A 20770-nucleotide genomic window follows, 5' to 3' on the forward strand; every position below is an offset into this window, starting at 1 on the left:
GACTAGTTGACAGATATTTTTGATAACATCTCAAGATTATTCATCATCGGATTTTTGATAACATCTCAAGATATAAAGTATATTGTTGTTTGTAAAAGATAATATTTTCTGTTTTATCATTTTGTAAGAAAAAAATATTTAAATTTATATTTAGAAATTTCATATATTAGTACTTAAAATTATGTAATGCATTTTGTATTGTCATTTCTAAAAAAAAAACTCAAGTTAATACTTTGAAATTTTATTTATTCTTAAAAAAATCAAATATTTAAAATTGAGAATGAATTATTTAATTTTGAGTTTTTCAAGTGTTATTCCGTTAAAATTAAGGGCGAATTTGTACCAAAGTATAATGAGAGGGGTATATGTAAACCCAAAGTATAACAGGAGGGATATATTTGATCCGAAAGTATAACGAGTGGTATATTTAAACTATTTCAATAGTACAGAGGTATTTTCCTACTACTTATTCTTCAATTTTAATATTACATGATGTTTACTTTACTTCAACCATCGTATTATATTATTTTATCGTGGCTACTATTCTCTTCTCCATTATTATCAGCGTAACTTCTTTGATTGTGTTTCTTCGTTTCTTTTTTGCTTTTTTTGATTATGTTTTTTTTATATGTATTATTTGAATCGATGGCGACATGGCGTATTGCATACTACCTCTCTAACGTAACTTTACAATATATGAATAAGGTTGCGTACACCCAACCTTCCAAGTTCCAATTATAAAATTACACTGATATATTATTAATTTATTAATAGATATTAATATCGCAACCCAAATCTGATAATTAAATCGTGAGAAGATACCCAATACAAAATACAAACTCACTAAGCGAACCTTTTATTCTAACATGTTTATAACAGAAAAATTATATAAGACATGAGAGATACTAAGATGGTTTGATATAATATAGGTGCTATAACAAAATTTTATGCGATCAACAATATTATATTACTTTATACAATATTTTATGTCATAATTGATTATTCCATCACAATTAATTAACAATTTACAATGTAACTTAAATCACTAATGAATGTTATATGTAAGGAAAGAACTTTGATGCAGTTAAAAGGATTTATTTCATGGTGAGGAAGTACAAGTCTAGGGAGAAAAAAAAATCAGTCATTGGCGACACGTTGATTTGAATCTAATTGTCAAGTTACCGTATTAACTAAATGAAATTAGACGTGCATACTAAAAAAGATACAAGGTACACTAAATATCGGATCGATAAAAAAGTCATTTCACATGATAAAGTATATTTATTTAGACAATCGAACTATAAATTATATAATAAAGTGTTTATATTAGATGTCTTTTGTTCAAATTGAAAAAAGTTTTGGGCGTGTATTCAAGCGTTCATTTTATTGATGGATTACTTACTTAAAATATGTCGCATTTTTTAATTATACGCATTAGACTCAATAAGTCGTTAAATCGTAGGCATATCCAATTGATTGATGTATGTAACTAAAAAATATGATGTATTTTATGTGATTATCCATGTAAGCTCTACAACATACGCATAATGTTTTTCAAAATTTAAGCCAAAATTATCTTATATAAATATTTCATCATGTGTTCAAATGCTCAATTGGAACGTATCTTAATTTAAATGTCAAAACTAAATAGAATGTACAGATAAATATGAGGTGTCGTCATTAGTTAGTGTGTTCTGCCAATGAATGCGAATCCCGGCTAAAATTATAACTGTATGGGGGAGAAAAAGGACTAGATATGTGGGTGAATGAGGAAGCTAACACATGGCAAAAAAAAAAAAGCAAAATACATTAATATGCCCTTTAATTTTATTGCAGCTGACATATATGTCCTCTAATTTTTGTGTGCATAAAGTAGATACTTAAACTTGTATAAAATTGGACAAGTAAACACATGTTCTATGTGGCATAATATAAGTAAGACGTCATGTAGGACATAAAATTACCATGTATGATGAATGTATCTATTTATTCAAGTTTTAGATAGTTAAAGTGTCTACTTGTGCACTAGTAAAGTTAAAGCTATATTTATTAGTTGAAGTCAAATTAAATGTCATATTTATGTGATATGCCCAAGAAAATTGATCAAAAATAACTTAGCAAAGATGACACAAAATGCCATCCTCATAACTTGATCGGTAAGGGTAAACTTAAACGTGAAAGATATAGTCAAGACAATCAAGGTCGATGTCATATCAACAAAGTTGGCCTAGCTTTGAAAATACGTGACTGGACAAGATAAGGCCGAGATGAATTCAATGGTCTGATTGTTGCCGAAAAAACAAAAATCTCCACCATTTACTACATAACTGAAGTAAATGTGTCGTTAATGGATTTAATGAGGACGAGTCCACGAAATTTGTTCGTAGGATTTAGTTATAAATAGTCTTCTGGTCATTCGTTGTAAACCATATGAATTTTACCAGCATTGTACTCTTACATTTTGTTCTTAAACTCTAAACCTCAGTAATTGCTTATTTGATGATGATACCAACAATCAACATCGAAACTCACATTCATACTATATTTTTACTCCCTTCGTTCCTATTTACTTGTCAAATATTTTCTAATTTAATTTCTCTTTTTACTTGTGAATTTTGACAAATCAAGAAAGTAATTTTTTTTCATCATACCCTCAATTTATTAACATTGAGTTAATATCTTTGAAAAATATAGTGAGTAAATATGTTTAAAACTCTATCCATTAATATGAGTAAAATTATAAACTCACCATACCAATTATTATTTTCTTAATAGATATGCCAAGTCAAAATTTGACAAATAAAAAAAAACAGAGAGAGTAACTTATTATTTCATATCAATTTCATACTTGTTATTTATTTGCCTCGTTCATACTGATTAAACAAGTTATAATAAACAAATCACTAGTTTTAGTCATTTAATCCACGTGTTTTTGAACCATAACTATAAATTCTCCAATATCGATTTAAAGGTAAACAATAACACACACAAAAGAAAGATTCGTGTATGCAAACATGCAATAATGTATGTTGGAATTAAGATACAGTTAAGTATTACAAGTGATTAATTTGGTACAATAATTAAGAAATGTTAAATTGGAAAACCTTCATCGCAGTAGAGATAAAAAACAGCGGAAAAAAAAAATACTTCAAGACGTAACAGAATATCGGCAAACAAATACTTCATCCCATAACTGTGAAAAACTCTTCAAGAGTTCCACTCTTTCTCTTGAGTTCTTCACAAATCTTTCTGTTTCAATCACATTTTTCCAACTCTTTCGTCACGAATTCAATATGAGCATTTCAAACAAAGATCACTCAGATTCTGATCTCCGTAACTCCCTCCCTGCCGCTGCCGCCGGTAAATTCCCTAACCCTATGATCATACGCATATATTCAATATCAGTACTTTTTGTTCTAATTGATTCTGTTTTTTTTTCTTTATTGTCTTGATTCTCCGTAGCTTTGAGTGCTGAAGATCGTGCTGGTTTGGTAAATGCACTCAAGGTTGGTTCATTCTCCCTCTGTTTTTTTTCTTTCTTCCTGTTAGTTGTATTTTCTTTTAAATTTTCAGCTGGTTTCTTGTGCATCGCAGTAAGTTTCGTTTTATAATTGATTTCTCTTGGAAATGTGTAGAATAATCTTCAGAATTTGGCTGTGGAGCACTCGGACATACTTAAGAGACTGTCACCACAAGTTAGGAAGCGCATTGATGCTTTGAGAAAGCTTCAGGTTTATTATTCATATTGCTCTGTCGTCTTTATCTCTTTCATTTTATATGATGGTGGCTGATCGAGATGGAGTTGAGATGTTAATTTGACTTCTCTGTTAAATTAAAGGCAGTAATGGAAGGAGATACGGGAATGGTTGAAAAATAGTTTAATGAAGAAAACATCGCATTTGTTACGAAATGGAGAGAAATGGATGCTTCATTAATAGGGCCTAATGACAAAATTAGGTTACGTGACTCTTTCTTTTTTTTCATGAAAGTTTGGCTATAAATAGCCATATGTTCTCTATGGAATGAAACACACAGAGAACAATTCTCTCAACTCTCTTCGTTTTCTGTCTTTCTTTTTTTGTCTTTTACTTACTTTTCTTATAATTTTATTACTTTTATAACACATTATTAACACGAAACTTTCATTTTTTCCAGATAAATTAACTTCTATATCATCAATTATGATGATATGTGTCTTATTGATAGTGTCACAACATACACTATTTTAAGAGATAAGAAATATTTTTCTTATTTGATTATGAAAGAAGCTAATGCTAATACAATATCTGGTAGTACAAGATTAATTGAAGGATTCGAAAAAGCTAAAGTTGTACTTATCGGAGAACAAATTTATCAATTAATGAAGCATTATATTGTAATAAGTTTCAAAGAAACTAATTAAATTTCAAAGATATTCGTCAAAATGACTATCATATTGAGACTACAAATGATGAAAATAATGAATATCTTTACATTACTATAATAATGTCGGGCAAGAAGTTTATACTTGAAAAGTTATTAGCTCTTTCATCCGACTTATACTTCACAAGTATTAGCATGGTTGAAACACATGCCATAGTAAACCAAATGTTTACTAACTCAAATGATTTTATTATTTGGCATGACCGGTTGGACCATCTCGATTCTAATATGATGCGCAAAATAATTAAGAGTTCACATGGATACTCTTTGAAGAACCAAAAGATTCTTCAATTTAAAGAATTCTCTTGTGCTGCATGTACTCAAGGTAAATTATATGTTTCCATATAATTAATGTCAGGTCTTTGCGAAAATCCTTGTGCCACAAGTCGTGCTTTATATCTTACGACTTCAATTTTATCATTTCGTTTTCGTACAAGGACCCATTTGTACCCCACTGATTTAGTGCACCGGGCTGCCCTTTTATATTCTCTTGTGATGGATGCAATCACTTTCAAGTATCTTATAAATCTGGCAGTTCATGAAAAAATTTGGCATGCATCTGATGGATGTCGTTACAGCCTATTAATATGGCTCTCTAGATAATGATATTTTTATGAAAATTTCTGAAGGATTTAAAGATTTCCGGAAAACTTATTCAATAAAACTTCAAAAATCTTTATATGGGCTGAAACAATCAGGGCGAATATGGTACAATCGTCTTAGCGAATATTTGCTAAAAAAGGATATAAAAATGATCAAATTTGTCCTTGTGTCTTTATGAAAAGATCTGTATCTGAATTTGTCATAATAGTTGTATATGTTGATGATTTGAATATTATCGGAACGCCTAAAGAACTTTCAAAGGTAGTAAAATGTTTGAAAAAGAAATTTGAAATGAAAGAACTCAGAAAGACAAAACGTTGTCTTGGTCTACTAATTGAATATTTTGTAAATGAGATATTTGTCCATCAATCAACATATACAGAAAATATTCTAAAGAAATTTTACATAAATAAAGCACACTCACTGAGTACCCCAATGGTTGTGAGATCTTTTGATAGTAATAAAGATCCATTTTGACTCATGAAAATTATGAAGAGCTTGTTGGTGCTGAAATACCATATCTTAGTGCAATTGATGCATTAATGTATTTTGTCAATAATTCTAGATTAGATATAACTTTCTCTGTAAACTTGTTAGCAAGATTTAGTTCTTCCCCAATGTGAGAACACTGAAATGGAATTAAGCATATATTCAGATACCTTCGAGGGACCACCTATATGAGATTGTTTTACTCAAATGAATCCACGTCAAAATTGATTGGTTATGCAGATGTAGGATATTTGTCTGATCCTCATAAAGGTCGATCGCAGACAGACTACTTATTTACATATGGTGGTACAATTATATCATGGCGTTCAACAAAGCAAACTATGATTGCCACTTCTTCAAATCATGCAGGGATAATAGTCATTCATGAAGCAAGTCGAGAATGTGTTTGGTTAAGATCAATAACTTAACACATTCAAGAAACATATGACCTCTTTTTGAAAAAAGACGTTTGAACAATATTGTATGAAGACAATGTTGCATGTAGGGGTGTACATGGACCGGGTTGGTTTGGATTTTTTATAAACCAAACCAAATCATTTGTGTCGGGTTATTAAATCTATAAACCAAACCAATAAAAATTGGATTTTTCGATATCAATTTTTCTTGAGTTTTTCGGGTTTCTCGGGTTTTTTTGGGTTTTCGGGTTTCTCGGATTTTTCTTAGTATCTAATAAAAAGCACAGAACAATGCTTTCTAAAATGAGTTCTAGTACAAAATATCAACATATAAGATGGAGGCAGAATAATATTTAAAGTTTTAACTTTATAATATAACTTTATAAGATGGTTTTTTTGTATATTATTTAGATGAGCTTCACAAGTTCAAATCTAAATGTAAGAAAGAAAACAAAAATTATGAAATTTTTTTTTAAAATATTTATAAATTACATTTTAATAAATACTTTTATGTATAACATAATTTAAAAGTAGTATATCTATAATCGGGTCGGTTTGGGTTTGATTTGACCTTTTTTAGTTAAAACCAAACCAACTGTATAATGGTCGGGTTTTTCTCCAAACACCAAACCAAGTCAAACCAAACCACTAGTCGGTTTTTTTTTTCGGTTTAGTTCTGTTTGTCGGTTTGGTGCGGTTTATCGGTTTGTCCTGTACAACCCTAGTTGCATGTATAGCTCAACTGAAGGGAGGATACATCAAAAGAGACAGAACAAAACATATTTCACCAAAATTCTTCTTTTGTTACACCGCACACTCTTGAGCTCGGAGTGTCTCTTAAGCTTTTTAGAAGTTATCAATTGAGTAGAATAATCTACTACACTATCACACAACTCTAAGGAAAGAAGAATGCGATAACCCGTGAGAGGGAAAGTTGGAAATAGGGTAATGAGAAGTCGGAAGGAGTTGGAGGCCAAGTAACGAGTCGTAGGACTCGATTTACCTACGTAAGCTACTAACTTGGAAGTCTTACATACCTAAGCTATTGGAGTACATACCAAGCTTACATAGCATGGATTACATGAGTTCTTAAAATAAGATGAGATTACGAACCCACGAGGAAGAGGGGAAGATGACACATGGCAGCAAGAGAAAAGTGCCATGTGGCAGCAAGAGGAGGTGCCACCTGGCAGCAGCTGAAGCAAGCAGCTAACCCACCTATCTTCTTAGGGGGGGGACCCCACTGTCACGTGGCAGCCCCTAAGTGGTTGCATGGTTACGTTGGTCCAATAAGGGTTGGACACGTGTCACCCTATGGGGATGACACATGTCACCTCCTAAGGTAACATATATATGTATGTATTGTGACTAAGGACCTCATTATCTATCCAAAACATCAGCCAAAGGAGAGGAAAAAACGTAGAGAACAAAAAAGAAAGGCAGCCACAGATTGGAAGAATTAAAGGTAAGTTCTTCAATTTTTCTCCGTGAATTAATCATCTACGGTATTCCTCAACCACGTGGATATGTACATATGTATCTTATGATGTCTACGGAATCATCTCTTCAGCTTTACGCCTAGAAAAGTAAGAAAGAAGAAGAGAAAAACGCTAGGAGCACAAGGGAGGGGACCTATGGGTTTGAGCAAAAAAAGGTAAGGCCCGACTTTCATTCCGTGAATTAATTATTTAAGGTGTCCCATGGTTATATAATGGTGTTTGATAACATAAAATTCCATTTCGGGGCAACAAGGAAGTGATACAAACAGTCCGCTCAATTTTAGCACGTTTAGAGAAGTTTCGAGTCACAATTTGGCAGTTTTGGCCAATTTCGGGTAAGGTAAGGTTTCACCTTTCAACTTGGACTTTATGGTGTTGTTATGGAGTATGTTAAATGCCCTATAGGTGGCTGGAAATGTGAAAATGTCATAGAAATGCTTGACGTTGGAGACAAACCAAATTGGAGTCGTTATAGTTAAATTATAATTGAAATGAGGCATTGGGCGTGTGGGGTGCTGCTGCATGTGTGTGGTGGTGTTGCAGGGCTGGAACATGGTTTAAATAAGGCATGAGTGTTGCTGGTTGCAGCCACGCGACTCCTCGTGTCGTATAATTAAAGGTTTTACAAAATAAGGATTAAAGACCCTAGTTTGATATTGTCATTCTAAGCAAGTTGTTTGAAGGTTGTGTTGTGTAATGTTGCCATTTTTTATTTGTATATGAGCTGGAGGTTGTTGTTGTTGGTTGGCTGTAGTGATTAAGGATCTAATTGGAAATTCGGATAGGGCATGTTATAGAGGAGGTGCTGCCCAATTTTTGTTAACGCCTTAACTAACTCGAACTAGTCGAGAAGACGAGCGAGAGAATGGGTTCTATGAATACTTGGGTGCAACTTAAGATGCTGAAAAGTCAAGGGTTGTTGATATTCATATTGCTTCCGTGTTGAATAGGTTCAAAGGATGACGAGGCGAACATGATAAGGAGTAACTTGTAAGAGGTATGTGAAACTTTCTCTTGGCATATTTTTGGCATAAGTATGTAAAGCTATCCTTCTTTCCTTTTGACATGTCTTAGTCTTAAGTGAATTGTATGTGAAATGAGGGGATAATTCTATTCCCAGAACTCCAAGTACACCTCATAATCCCTATCCACTGCTTGGTATTGGAACTCCTGCAAGAATTAAGTATTGCCTGTTAAGGCTTCTACGTGTTAGAAAGTAGTGTTTGGAAAGCTATCTTTCCTTTCTCTTGATATGTACTTGGTATGAATGAGATCATGATCTATTCTCATGATGCGGCAATGTTCAGTAACAAGGATAAGACATTAGGACCTTTTAATGATGTCTAAATTTGATACAGGGCATATCAAATGGTGTTTCTACGAGATAACACATTTAGATATCACCTATGTAAGTGTGAAGTGTAAGCCGCTTCAAGGAGAATCCGGTAAGGCCAGTTCTCTACGCACTTATGAACTATGAAGTGTTCATGATTGAAACGAACAAAACAATGAGAACCAAAAATAGTTAAAAGGTTAATTGTATGACTTATGTTGTCTAGGTATACACCAAAGCTCGGTGGTTCAAAGATATCAAATCTACCAATTGACCGAGTATATCCGATTTATGTTCACTAAGGAAAGTTCAAAGGAAAACCTACTTATCCAGATGCAATTAATTCTTACTTACAAATCACACAGTTTTTCATGCATATGTTTTAACAATAGCCATTTCCCCATTCATGTGGGGGATTGTTGAGTTTTAAAGATGTGAATGGAAAATGAAAGGTTGTGACCTTTCCTTAAAAGGGTTGTAGCCATTCCAAAAAGTTGTGACTTTTTTAAAAGAGTTATAACTTTTCTGAAAGGCTGTGACTTTTGTGAAGGATTGTGACTTTTCCGATAAGCCACAATAAACACCTGTTCACACTACTCTTTGTTGTCTATAAATAGAGGATTTTCCTCTCATTTTTATTTCATTGAATTTTCTTTCTCTTCTGCATATATTTTCTTACAAAGAAAATTGTGTCTTTGTGTGATTACATTGCTGCTTTCTGAGTTTGCTGAAATTGAAGAAGTTTGAGGTACCGCTACTTCTTTAATGATCTATCCGTTTTATCCTGGGAGGAAATAATCTATAACCTCGGGTACAGTGAGGGGATTAAATTCCTTAGACACACGGTGAATTCTGTGGACTCGGATACTATTTTTTTTCTCTTTTTATATTTACTGTTTCTGGTTTACTAACCTTAATAAAAAGGGATAACATTTCCTGCCTTTCGTGTTTTCCTCGTTTTGAAGTAAGCGATTGGAGCAAACATTAAACTATAATCACTAATCTAAGAGGGGAGCAGGGAGGAAAGAAGAAAGCCGATCAACTTTGTCCTTTTCCTGGTTTTATGGATCATATTTGTTGGCTTGTACTTCTCATTGAATTCAACATGTCATAAAAAGTTATGTTGATGAAGCCGTATATTATGACTATATTTCTGGAGTAGACACACTGTTATAGGGCACTCTTTCATCCCCGTCTTTCCCCGTCCCAACAAATGATGTTTAATTTGCAGGACTACGTTTGCACATGAATAAATTCCCAATCTAATGATTAATTTGCTTTACTTATTAGTCCTTATTGTCAATCCAACTTTTCGGTCCTTGGATTTGCGTGTCACATTTGTGTTAGATCATCCAATCCAGTTTGTAGATTTTAACTGCTCTTGCAAAAGGAAGAAAGAGAGCTTGACAGAATTTTCTGTTTGTAGGGTCAACCTGCTGCGCTGAAAGCTTTATTGTCGGAGGAGAAGGCTGTACTTAAAGCTGGTTATGAGAAGCTGCATGAATCATTGCACACTAAGGTGAAAAGGATATTTTAGCTTGTTCTGCATCTTCATATGTCTTGACAACAATATCTGCTTGCCCAGCCACTCCAATCCCCGCCCCTAAAAAAAAAAGATGAAAAAGATAGGAAAAGTAAAAAGGAGGGGATACTTCTATTTTGTAGACGTTAGTACCTTGCACCTGTTTTGACTTAAATTTCTTTGGATATTGAGTCATCACTACAGAGTTTCCAAAAAATTAATCTACTGAGCCATATTATCTATCATAAAGCTATTGCACCAAATATGCAAATTTAGTAGACATCTTGTTTTGACAAAGAAATGTGTTGCCACATCCCTTCAAAACAATTTTTATTTCTTTCCAACCTGATAGTCCACAACAAGCTGCATATAATGACTGTATTTGTGGAGGAGACTCACTGTTATAGGCCATTCTTTCTTCCCCATCTCCCCGGGACCAGCGAAGGATATTTAATTTGCATGACTATGTTTATACATGAATAAATTTTCATTAATTTGCTTTACTCTTAGTCCTCATTCTCAGTGCCAGCTTTTTGGTCCTTGGATTTTCATGTCACATTCTGTTGCCTGTATTAGATCATCCAATATTATGTACATTTTCACTGCTCTTGCAAAAGGAAGAAAGAGAGATTGACATAATTATCTGTTTGTAGAGCGAACGTGATGCGCTAAAAGCTTTATTTATGAACGAGATGGTTGTACTTGAAGCTAAATATGAGAAGCTGCATGATTCGTTGTACACGAAGTTGAAAAGGATAAATCAACTTGTGTCTTGACAACTTATCTGCTCACCAGTCACTCCCCAATCCCCACCCCAAATAAAAAAGAAAAAGAAAAGAAAAAGAAGGAGATAGGAAAGTAGAGAAGGAAGAGATACTTCTATTTTGTAAAAGCTAGTAACCTTGCGGCTGTTTTGACTCAAGTTTCTTTGCATATCCATCCTGGTTAATATTTTCTGGTTTCTTCGCAGAGATATGAAATAGTAAATGGTGTTGTTGAAGTGGAAGGTGATAATATGGGGACAGGAGATGGTAAAATGTGACATGATCTTTCTTTCATTCATGCAGAATTAATTGCAGATGGACTTTAATCTTTTGTTGTGAACTTTTCTACAGAGAAAGGTGTTCCCAACTTCTGGCTGAATGCAATGAAGGCCTTTGAGATATATGAAGATGAGGTAAATAACTAAAGTTATCATTGTATCTTGAAAGTTATCATTGTATCTTGCAGTACTCCATAAATTGATGATTGAACTGACTGCAAAACACTCTGTTGCAGATGAACATCTCACCGCAGAATGAAGAAGCTTTAAAATTCCTCAAGGATATCAAGTGTTGCAGGGTCGATCATCCAAAGGGTTTTAAGCTTGATTTCTTCTTTGATACAAACCCTTTTTTCAAGAACTCTGTGTTGACAAAGACCTGCCATAATACGATAAATAAGGATATGGTAAAAAACGTAACATGGTAAATTCTTTGGTCTTTTTACTTTAGTTTGATATCTTATGATCCTTTTTGTGTTGGTTTGTTTGATGTGTGGAATGCGTTGCAGGACAGATATTGAATGGTTTCCAGGAAAATGCTTGGCAAAGAAGCTAGTAAAATGCAATCCAAATAAGAAGTTAAAAAGTGCTAAGCCCATGATCAGGACTGTGGATAGTGAAAGTTTTTTTGATTTTTTCAAACCGCCTCCGGTACCTAAACTTCTACTTTATTCATTTACTGTTAAATGTACTAACTTTTCATCTGATGTCATAACTAAGACAAATATATTTCTGACAGGTTGCAGGACTCCAGTATCATATGAAAGAAGACTATGAAATTGGGTCTGTACATTTCTTCTTTGCTTGGATTGTGCCTTTAGTACAAATTCACTTTTATTTAGATTGTCCTTTTAAATTCCACTTTTTGTTCTACACTTCATATGTTGCTATTGTTTGAATTAGAAGAGTAAATTTGATGTTATATTTTCTGCTTCCATTCGCAGCTCAATGTTTCGGAACAAAATAATCCCTCATGCAGTGTTGTGGTTTACTCGTGGTGAAGCTGAAAAAGATATATCTAAGAAAATGGAATGTGATTTTCCTCGACACGTAACGAGGTATGACAATATTGAAGAAGATGATGATGTTGGATATCATCATCATAGTGGATATCACTCCTGTTAACAGAAAGTCCAGAGGGATTCCAATTTTCCTAAGAATGAACAGCAGATATATTTTTATTAGGAATTCGGACAAGCCAATTGACAACAAAGCTTTACATGACAACAATGTTAGAATTATTCTGTCTTTTGGTTTTGATAATGCAAAGAAGAAAATAACTCTTTTCCCACTCTTTATTTTTGTGGGTTCCTTTTCGTTTATTCTTCCTTGTCTTATGTGAAAGACAAAGTGCCTCTCATTGATTGAGGAAAAAATAACTTTTCTCCACCCTTGTATTGATTTGTCTTCTGTTGGGACTGTATAGAGCTAATAAAAGGGAGTGGTCTCACGCACATGAGAATAGGGCTTGCTAGGCAAAAGTCAAAACAGATCGATTTGACCCCCTGTGCACGCGATGTACGTGAGGCCTAATCCCAAATCTGGTTTTGAAAGAAAATTGTGTTTAATACTTCATTAAGTCCTCATTGATCCATTCAGATTTATAGCAGATATAAACCAGCCTACACTCGAAATACTATCTTCTTTCAAAGTTCTTCTCCTTCTAGTTTTCGGGCATTTTGTTTGTGCAAACTTCAAACTTCCCGCCACTATTGCAAGTCTTTTGGTGTGATGTGGTACTTGGGGTAAACGATTTGCACCACTAGTCCCTTTCTCTTCTCATTATGCATAATATTCCAACCCCATTGCATTACCAACTAAAATACTTTGGATGAAACTAATTAACTTAACTAACGAGGACTGAAATGAAAGAAATAAAATATACTCCATTGGCCTAAATTCCCCAACTTACTATCAAATTTTAGAAGTGAAAAATGATAGTTTGAAAATTGATTTTGGTTGTCTATGAATACAATTTGGAGCTGTTTTTGATTTTTTTGTGAGTAATATGGAGTGAAAAAACTGAAAACACATTTTGTTGTTTTTAAAATTCTTGGAAATTTTGGGATTTTAAAATTATATGGCTAAACTTGTTTTCCCAAGTTCAACTCCAGAAAAAGTGAAAAAGTTTCATGATTAAACGTCCAAACCAACGACTAGGTACCTCCTCTACAACTCCTGGTACAACTTCCACAAGCTTGAATTCTTTAGTTTATATTCTCAGGACGATGGATTATGGGCCCATTCACTCATTTCATATCTTTTTGAAAATCTCTTTGCTGTTTCCCTCCTTTTCCTCCTCCACTTATGAATTTTGGGACTTAGGGTTTCTATTTCTTCACATTCAGTATGAGTAATTTGGACATATATCATTCCAATCACTAGCCATTCACGGCCGATGCCGCCGGTAAGTTCCTAATCCAGGCACCGAATGCACCTCGTTACACTCTTGTGTTTTGTGAGTTGATTCTTATTTGTCTTACTTTTATGTATCTTCGTATGCTGAATATCGTGCTGAGGTGGAGATTGAACGGAAGGTTGGTTCTTTTTTATGTGGTTTTGTGAAGTTAGTTCTATTTTAATTAAAATATTTCAATTTGTTTTCTAGTTCATTTTAGTAATTTAGTTTTCTTTTGGAAATGTGTAGGATAACATTCGGGAATTCGATGGGAGTCCCTTAGCTATACTTAAGACTTTGTCACCACAAGTTAGGAAGCGTATTGAAGCTTTGAGAAACCTTCAGGTTTATTTTTCTACTAATGTGATGTTGTTTTGATCGACATTGAGTTAAGATGTTATATTAGTGGTAGTGGAAGAAGTTGCTGAGAAGTTATTTTAATGGAAAAAACATTAAATATTAAGATCTGAATACTTAATTAAGATACTATAATTTCATGTCACATTCTGATGCCTGTATCAGATCATCCAATATATTGTGTAGATTTTAACTGCTCTTGCAAAAGGAAGAAAGAGAGCTTGACATAATTTTCTGTTTGTAGGGTCAACCTGCTGCGCTGAGAGCTTTATTGTCAGAGTAGAAGGCTGTACTTAAAGCTGGTTATGAGAAGCTGCATGAACCGTTGCACACGAAGGTGAAAAGGCTAATTCAACTTGTTCTGCATCTTCATATGTCTTGACAACAATATCTGCTCGCCCAGCCACTCCCCAAATCCCCATCCCCCAAAAAAGAAAGAAAGAGAGAGATGGGATCGTAAAGAAGGAAGATATAAGTCTATTTTGTAGAAGTTAGTACCTTGCACCAGTTTTGACTCAAATTTGTTTCGATATTGAGTCATCACTACAGAGATCCCCAAAAATTCATATACCGAGCCATATTATCTACCATAGGGCTATTGCACCAAATATGCAAGTTTATTAGACATCTGCTTTTGACAAAGAAATGTGTTGCGGTATCCCTTCAATTTTTTTTATTCCTTTCAAATCAGATGGTCCACAAGAAGCCGTATATAATGACTGTATTTCTGGAGGAGACACACTGTTATAGGCCATTTTTTCCTCCCCATCTCCCCCAGACCAACAAAAGATATTTAATTTGCATGACTACGTTTATACATGAATTAACTTTCATTCTAATGATTAATATGCTTTACTTCTTAGTCCTTATTATCAATGCCAACTTGTTGGTCCTTGGATTTTCATGTCACATTATGTTCCCTTTATTAGATCATCCAATATTGTGTACATTTGCAGTGCTCTTGCAAAAGGAAGAAAGAGAGATTGACAGAATATTCTGTTTGTAGAGTGAACGTGATGTGCTAAAAGCTTTATTTTCGAAGGAGAAGGATGTACTTGAAGCTAAATATGAGAAGCTGCATGATTGTTGTACTCGAAGGTGAAAAGGATAACTCAACTTATGTCTCGACAACCTAACTGCTCGCCAGCCACTCCCCAATCCCCACCCTAAATAAAAAGAAAAAGAAAAAGAAAAAGAAAAAGAAAAAAGAAAGAGATAGGAAAAGTAGAGAAGTAAGAAATACTTCTATTTTGTAGAAGTTAGTAACCTTGCAGCTGTTTCGACTCAAATTTCTTTGGATATCCATCCTGGTTAATCATTTTCTGGCTTCTTTGCAGAGATATGAAATAGTAAATGGCGTTGTTGAAGTGAAAGGTGATAATATGGGGACAGGAGATAGTAAACTGTGATATGCTCTTTCTTACATTCATGCAGCATTAATTGCAGACAGGCTTTAATCTCGTTGTTGTGAACTTTTGGTACAGAGAAAGGTGTTCCCAACTTCTGGCTGACTGCATTGAAGTCCTGTGCGAAATACGAAGAGGAGGTAAATAATTAAAGTTATCATTGTTTCTTGCCGTAACTCCATATATTGATGATTGAACTGACTGCAAATCACTCTGTTGTAGATCTACATCTCAAAGCGGGATGAAGAAGCTTTAAAATTCCTCAAGGATATTAAGTGGTGCAGGGTCGATCATCCAAAAGGTTTTAAGCTTGATTTCTTCTTTGATACAAACCCTTTTTTCAAGAATTCTGTATTGACAAAGACCTGTCACAAAAGGGTAAATATGGCTATGGCAGAAAACGTAACATGGTAAATTCTGCTGTCTTATAATTTTAGTTTGATATCTTATGATCCTTTTTATGTTGGTTTGTTTGATGTGTGGGATGTGTTGCAGGACGGATATTGAATGGTTTCCGGGAAAATGCTTGACAAAGAAGATTGTAAAATGCAATCCAAATAAGAGGTTAATAAGTGCTAAACCAATGATCAGAACTGTGGATTGTGAAAGTTTTTTCAGTTTCTTCAAACCGCCATCGGTACCTAAACTTCGACTTTATTCATTTACTGTTAAATGTACTAATTTTTCATCTGAAGTCATAACTAAGCCAAATGTATTTCTGACAGGTCACAGAACTCCAGTATCATATGCAAGAAGATTATGAAATTGAGTCTGTAGATCATTTCTTCTTTGCTTGGATGGTGCCTTTAGTATTAATCACTTTTATTTAGATCTTTGTCCTTATAAATTCCCACTTTTTGTTCTATGCATTCATAAGTTGCCGTTGTTTGAATTAGAAGAGTAAATTTGATATTGTATTTTCTCCTTCCATTCGCAGCTCAACAATTCGGAACAAAATAATCCGCCAAGCAGCGTTGTGATTTACTGGTGAGGTTGAAGATGTTGATGACGACAATGATGATGATGAAGATGATGATGACGACGACTATGATTATGATTATGATGACAACGACGATGATGAAGCTGAATAAGACGAGTATTATGAAGGGGAAGAAGAAGAAGAGGGGAAGCCCGAAAAGAAGGTGACATTTGTTTTCCCTGCTTCTACAAAGTGATTCAACTATTTTCCTTGCCGCACAGTTTTCTCTACCCTAAAAAATTGAAAAAGGCCCTCTTCATTTTCTTTCAGCTCTTTTCTGGTGATTTCTATCTCCATTTTACCCTTTCCTCTCCTCCATTTTACTCTTCTAGCGTTTTTCCTTATGCTCATTAATAACAAGAGGAGATGGAACTAAAAAAGAAAAAATAAAGTATCATTTTGTGTTGGAAGTCTAATCTTTGTTGTTCTAGAAGATTCTGAGGATAATTATGTGCAGATTCAGGTGCAGCATCGGAGTCCAGTGGCGAGAGGAATTGGTGTGGCAGCAGCTGCAACTACTGGTGGCGCCGCCACCACAGCTGCTCCAGGTGGTGTTGTGAACCAGTTCAAGCCTACGTCTCTCTGTATGTAGGGACTTGGACATCAACGTGACAGATACACAGCTGTACCAGCTGTTTAACCAAGCGGGTCAGGTTATTTCGGTTAGGATTTGTAGGGACCTTAGCACTCAGAGATCCCTTGACTATGTCTTCGTCAACTACAGCAACCCTCAGGATGCTGCAAGGGCAATGGAGATGTTGGATTTCACTCCTGTTAATGGAAAGCCCATTAGAGTGAAGTGCTTTCATAGGGATCCCAATTTTCCTAAGAATAGAACGGGCTAATCTATTTGTCAGGAACTTGCACAAGTCATTTGACAACGAAGCTTCACATGACACCTTTTCAAGCTTTGGCCACATTCTTACTGATTCTAATGGCCAGTCGAAGTGTTATGGTTTTGTACAATTTGACAATGATGAATCCGCTCAAAGTTCCATAGATAAGTTAAATGGTGTGCTCATCAATGGTAAGCAAGTGTATGTTGCACATGCTCTTCGCAAAGAGAAGAGTGGCAGAGCACAAGCTGAGGAAGGTCAACTAGTTGGTGAACGTCCTCCAGTGCGCAAGCAATAGTAGTTTGTGGTGGTTTAAAAGCTACGGGGAAGGATCAATCTTGGAACCCTTGGTTGATAGATTTGCCTTCGCCTCATTTTGGTATGTCGTTCATTTTTCCTTTTTGGCTATTCCTTTTCCCATCTTCCTCTTTAGTCTTTACTTGTTGGTGCAGTGATTTTGTGATCTCTCGGGGTTATTTTTTTGTTGCATGTTGTCCGCTTTTTGTTATCATGATATCTTTGGTTTTCTTCCCCGCCTCTTGCTACCATCCTCCGCTCTACCGTCGTCCTATGTAGTTTGTTACAGCTATGATAGTCTATTGTGAAGGTTAATAGTTGATCCAATTTTGTATAATATTATGTACTAGGTGGCTAGTAAATATCATTTCAGATTATGTAAATATGTTTTCGACTTGTTTGTTTTTACTTCTCTTTATTAATTGTTGGTGTAATATACCACAAATACAATAAGCTATAGTTGAAAACTAAAATGATAAAAATGAATAGATAATTCATTTAGACTGAGATGCGGATATCTCGTTCTCTTTAAGAAGATTCAAGTCCACTGCAGCATAATCTACATCGATCCAGTAGTAATACTCTTGACTTGTCCCCTCCAGGATACAACAGCCCAAAAACGTCGTACAACTCAAACAACTCCGGATTAGTTGAATAGTCTAAAATTCCACCAAAAGAATACCTTCCTTTAACATATAATTACTCTCTTTAATATAGTGAATATAATTGAAGGCTTAAAATATTTTCTTTGTCTCAATTCTCTTTCACTACACTAACCTCAATATAACACTCTTCCTCTTTTTCCACTCTATGTTTACTTCTCCACAACACAAAGACCATCAGTAATTATAGGGAAGGAAATCTTCTTTGCAATGGGGTAGTTTAATAGGGTAAGTGAATGGCCTATAGGTTACATGAGTTATAAGAATAATGAGTGAAATAATGTATTAGAGATTACAAGTGTTATATGGAAAATTATAGCCACTTTCTACCATTAACTCGTGTGAGTAATGAGGCATAAAATGCCACTATTCACTTACGTAACTATGGTAGCAAATGTGCCGAAGTGATGCATCCAAGAGTGGCATGTATGAGAGACACTTAATATATTATACAATATAATATTAAAATGCTCATATATCCCAACATTAATGATGGAAATACTGCAAGAATGAAATTCTCTACAGTGAAGTACCAATGTGGAAAGGGAGGGGTCCTAACTAGATAATGAGAAATTTGCCGCCCGTAAAGTCAAACTCAAACAGCACGCCGAAAACATGGGCCATTGCCCGATTGCCCAAAATTGTTCTGCTTGGCTAGCTGAAAGGGATGTCCCTTCAATAGCGATAAGGTTTTGGTTAAACAAGAGTGAGAAATATCCTGATTTTGAGTGATTGTAACATAGGCATATTGCCTTCTGCCTTCCCGTGAGCATGAGGGTCCCCATTTTGTGTGTGTGTGAATTTGAAACTAATAATCGAGGGCTGGCATATTGGCTTATCACGTTCAATTTATAATCTAAAAGCCAATTGCATGTTGACACTTGTTTAGTGAGCTTGAGTTGGTGACTTGGAAGAGAAGTACTACCTACGTTTCTGTGGCCTTAAAATTATGTCAGTACGAAAAAAATGAGAAGTTTATAGTTTTAATTATTTGGAAAAATTACTAAGAAAAACACTTTTTAATAAATAATTACTGATTTTAGCGATACTTTTTATTTATTATCATTTATAGCAATATATAGCAATATTATGATATATCTGTCATGTATTAAAAGTGAATTAATCATGCAATATAAATGTATTATAAGTGTTTTAAAATATATTATACTTGTTTGGTAAGAAATTGATATAATGTATTATAAGTGTATTAAAGTATGTGATAAATATATTATCCATGAATAAAACTTGTATTATATGAGTTTTATAAATTATTCTCGCTAATATGTATTAAAATTGTATTATAAGTGTTCAGTGAAAAAAATATTATTGCTATAAATAATAAATATTTTTTAACGTAGTAAATTTCCTTAATTATTTTTAAATATAAGTTGAATTCGCTAATGAGAGAGAGAGAGTCATGGGCCATACACGATATGTGTATTGTCGGGTCACGGACGAGTCTGCTCATGCGTCTCCATTAGCCAGGCCGTTAGTCCTTTGCAACTTCCCGGAAGTTGTGAGTAGAATTTTCCTCTTCAATCTACTGTGTGTACTTTCTGAATATAAACACAAGAACAAAATACATCCTAGGCATTTCCCACAGGCTTTTAGTTTTGTTCTTTCTTTGGTTTAGGGTCGGATATAGTGCTTTGAGTGCCAATTTTCGGGAACCCAATAACTTTATGTGCAGACTAGTATTCTGATTAAGAAATCTATTAAATATATATAAAAATATGTGTTGGGAACCTAGTAACGAAGTATGTTCTTGGTCTTGCGGCAAAAAAATGGAACCCACTTAAGCTTTGTTGCTCTGATGAGCGTTCGATTTCCTTCGAGTACAACAAAGGTTTTGTTTGCTTTTTTTTTTGTTTGAGATTGCCCCATCCAGCGGCGGAGCCGCATACACTTAACGAGTGTCCTCCTTGAGTTATAGCTTGAGTGTCTTTTTTAATGAGAATTATTTGATGATAAGTATCAGAATTTTTGTCTCGAAATAATATTTTTTTATTTACTTATCAAATATCAATAAAAAATTATTTATTTTTCTACAAAATGCTTTTCCTTCCTACACCCTTAAAAAACATTTTTAGAATTAAAGTTTCACCATCACTCGTTAATAAAATATTTTCACTTAATTTTCTTAACAATATCATGAAGTTGTCACGTACGTACGGAGATGTATTAAAGTGTTGTACATACACTTAAAAGGATGTGGTGCACCGAATGAAGTTGTTCGTCTTTTCAGTAAGTGATGTTGCCGTTCTAGAATCATTGTCCATTGATTCTTTCTTTGAAACCTTTTATCCCCGCGAAAAAGCATTGCTGAAGCAGCATAAGCAAGCTTCTATTGCTACGTAACAATAAAGCAGAATAGCATTTTGCGCCCACATGTTTGAATTTGAGGGTAAAGAGATTATTATTTTTAATCAGATATTTTGATTTCAAGTATTGAGTATGAATTTTAAATATTTAGAAGGAAACACTTTTCCTGAATAGATCCTACATGATG

At 34.2% G+C, this 20770-nt stretch overlaps 3 protein-coding genes across 6 annotated transcripts; all 3 read left to right on the plus strand.

Moving 5' to 3' along the window:
- The first annotated feature begins 3067 nt into the window (after window positions 1-3067).
- On the plus strand, window positions 3068-11847 carry LOC129900113 (nucleosome assembly protein 1;4-like). The gene is made up of 9 exons (XM_055975069.1): window positions 3068-3360; window positions 3463-3506; window positions 3636-3731; window positions 10189-10281; window positions 10938-11029; window positions 11257-11315; window positions 11400-11461; window positions 11563-11742; window positions 11836-11847. Exons 1-9 carry the CDS (start codon window positions 3294-3296, stop codon window positions 11845-11847), a joined length of 705 nt encoding a protein of 234 aa, XP_055831044.1. The 5' UTR covers window positions 3068-3293.
- Window positions 11848-13594: 1747 nt separating this feature from the next.
- On the plus strand, window positions 13595-18005 carry LOC129901540 (nucleosome assembly protein 1;2-like). Of its 4 annotated transcripts, none has more exons than XM_055976747.1 (10): window positions 13595-13863; window positions 13974-14069; window positions 14326-14418; window positions 15038-15179; window positions 15566-15627; window positions 15710-15897; window positions 15983-16124; window positions 16213-16296; window positions 16425-16629; window positions 16924-18005. In XM_055976747.1, exons 4-9 carry the CDS (start codon window positions 15131-15133, stop codon window positions 16476-16478), a joined length of 579 nt encoding a protein of 192 aa, XP_055832722.1. In that variant the 5' UTR covers window positions 13595-13863; window positions 13974-14069; window positions 14326-14418; window positions 15038-15130; the 3' UTR covers window positions 16479-16629; window positions 16924-18005. The 4 variants fall into 4 exon arrangements, with proteins under 4 accessions (XP_055832722.1, XP_055832724.1, XP_055832725.1 ...); XM_055976749.1 differs by having other exon boundaries at window positions 16213-16287; XM_055976750.1 differs by having other exon boundaries at window positions 16213-16256.
- On the plus strand, window positions 16562-17600 carry LOC129900114 (polyadenylate-binding protein 4-like). The gene is made up of 5 exons (XM_055975070.1): window positions 16562-16629; window positions 16688-16746; window positions 16898-17042; window positions 17191-17265; window positions 17324-17600. Exons 1-5 carry the CDS (start codon window positions 16562-16564, stop codon window positions 17598-17600), a joined length of 624 nt encoding a protein of 207 aa, XP_055831045.1.
- Window positions 18006-20770: the final 2765 nt, after the last annotated feature.

Source organism: Solanum dulcamara, chromosome 8 (assembly GCF_947179165.1).
Source record: "Solanum dulcamara chromosome 8, daSolDulc1.2, whole genome shotgun sequence".
NCBI classification, from domain to species: domain Eukaryota; kingdom Viridiplantae; phylum Streptophyta; class Magnoliopsida; order Solanales; family Solanaceae; genus Solanum; species Solanum dulcamara.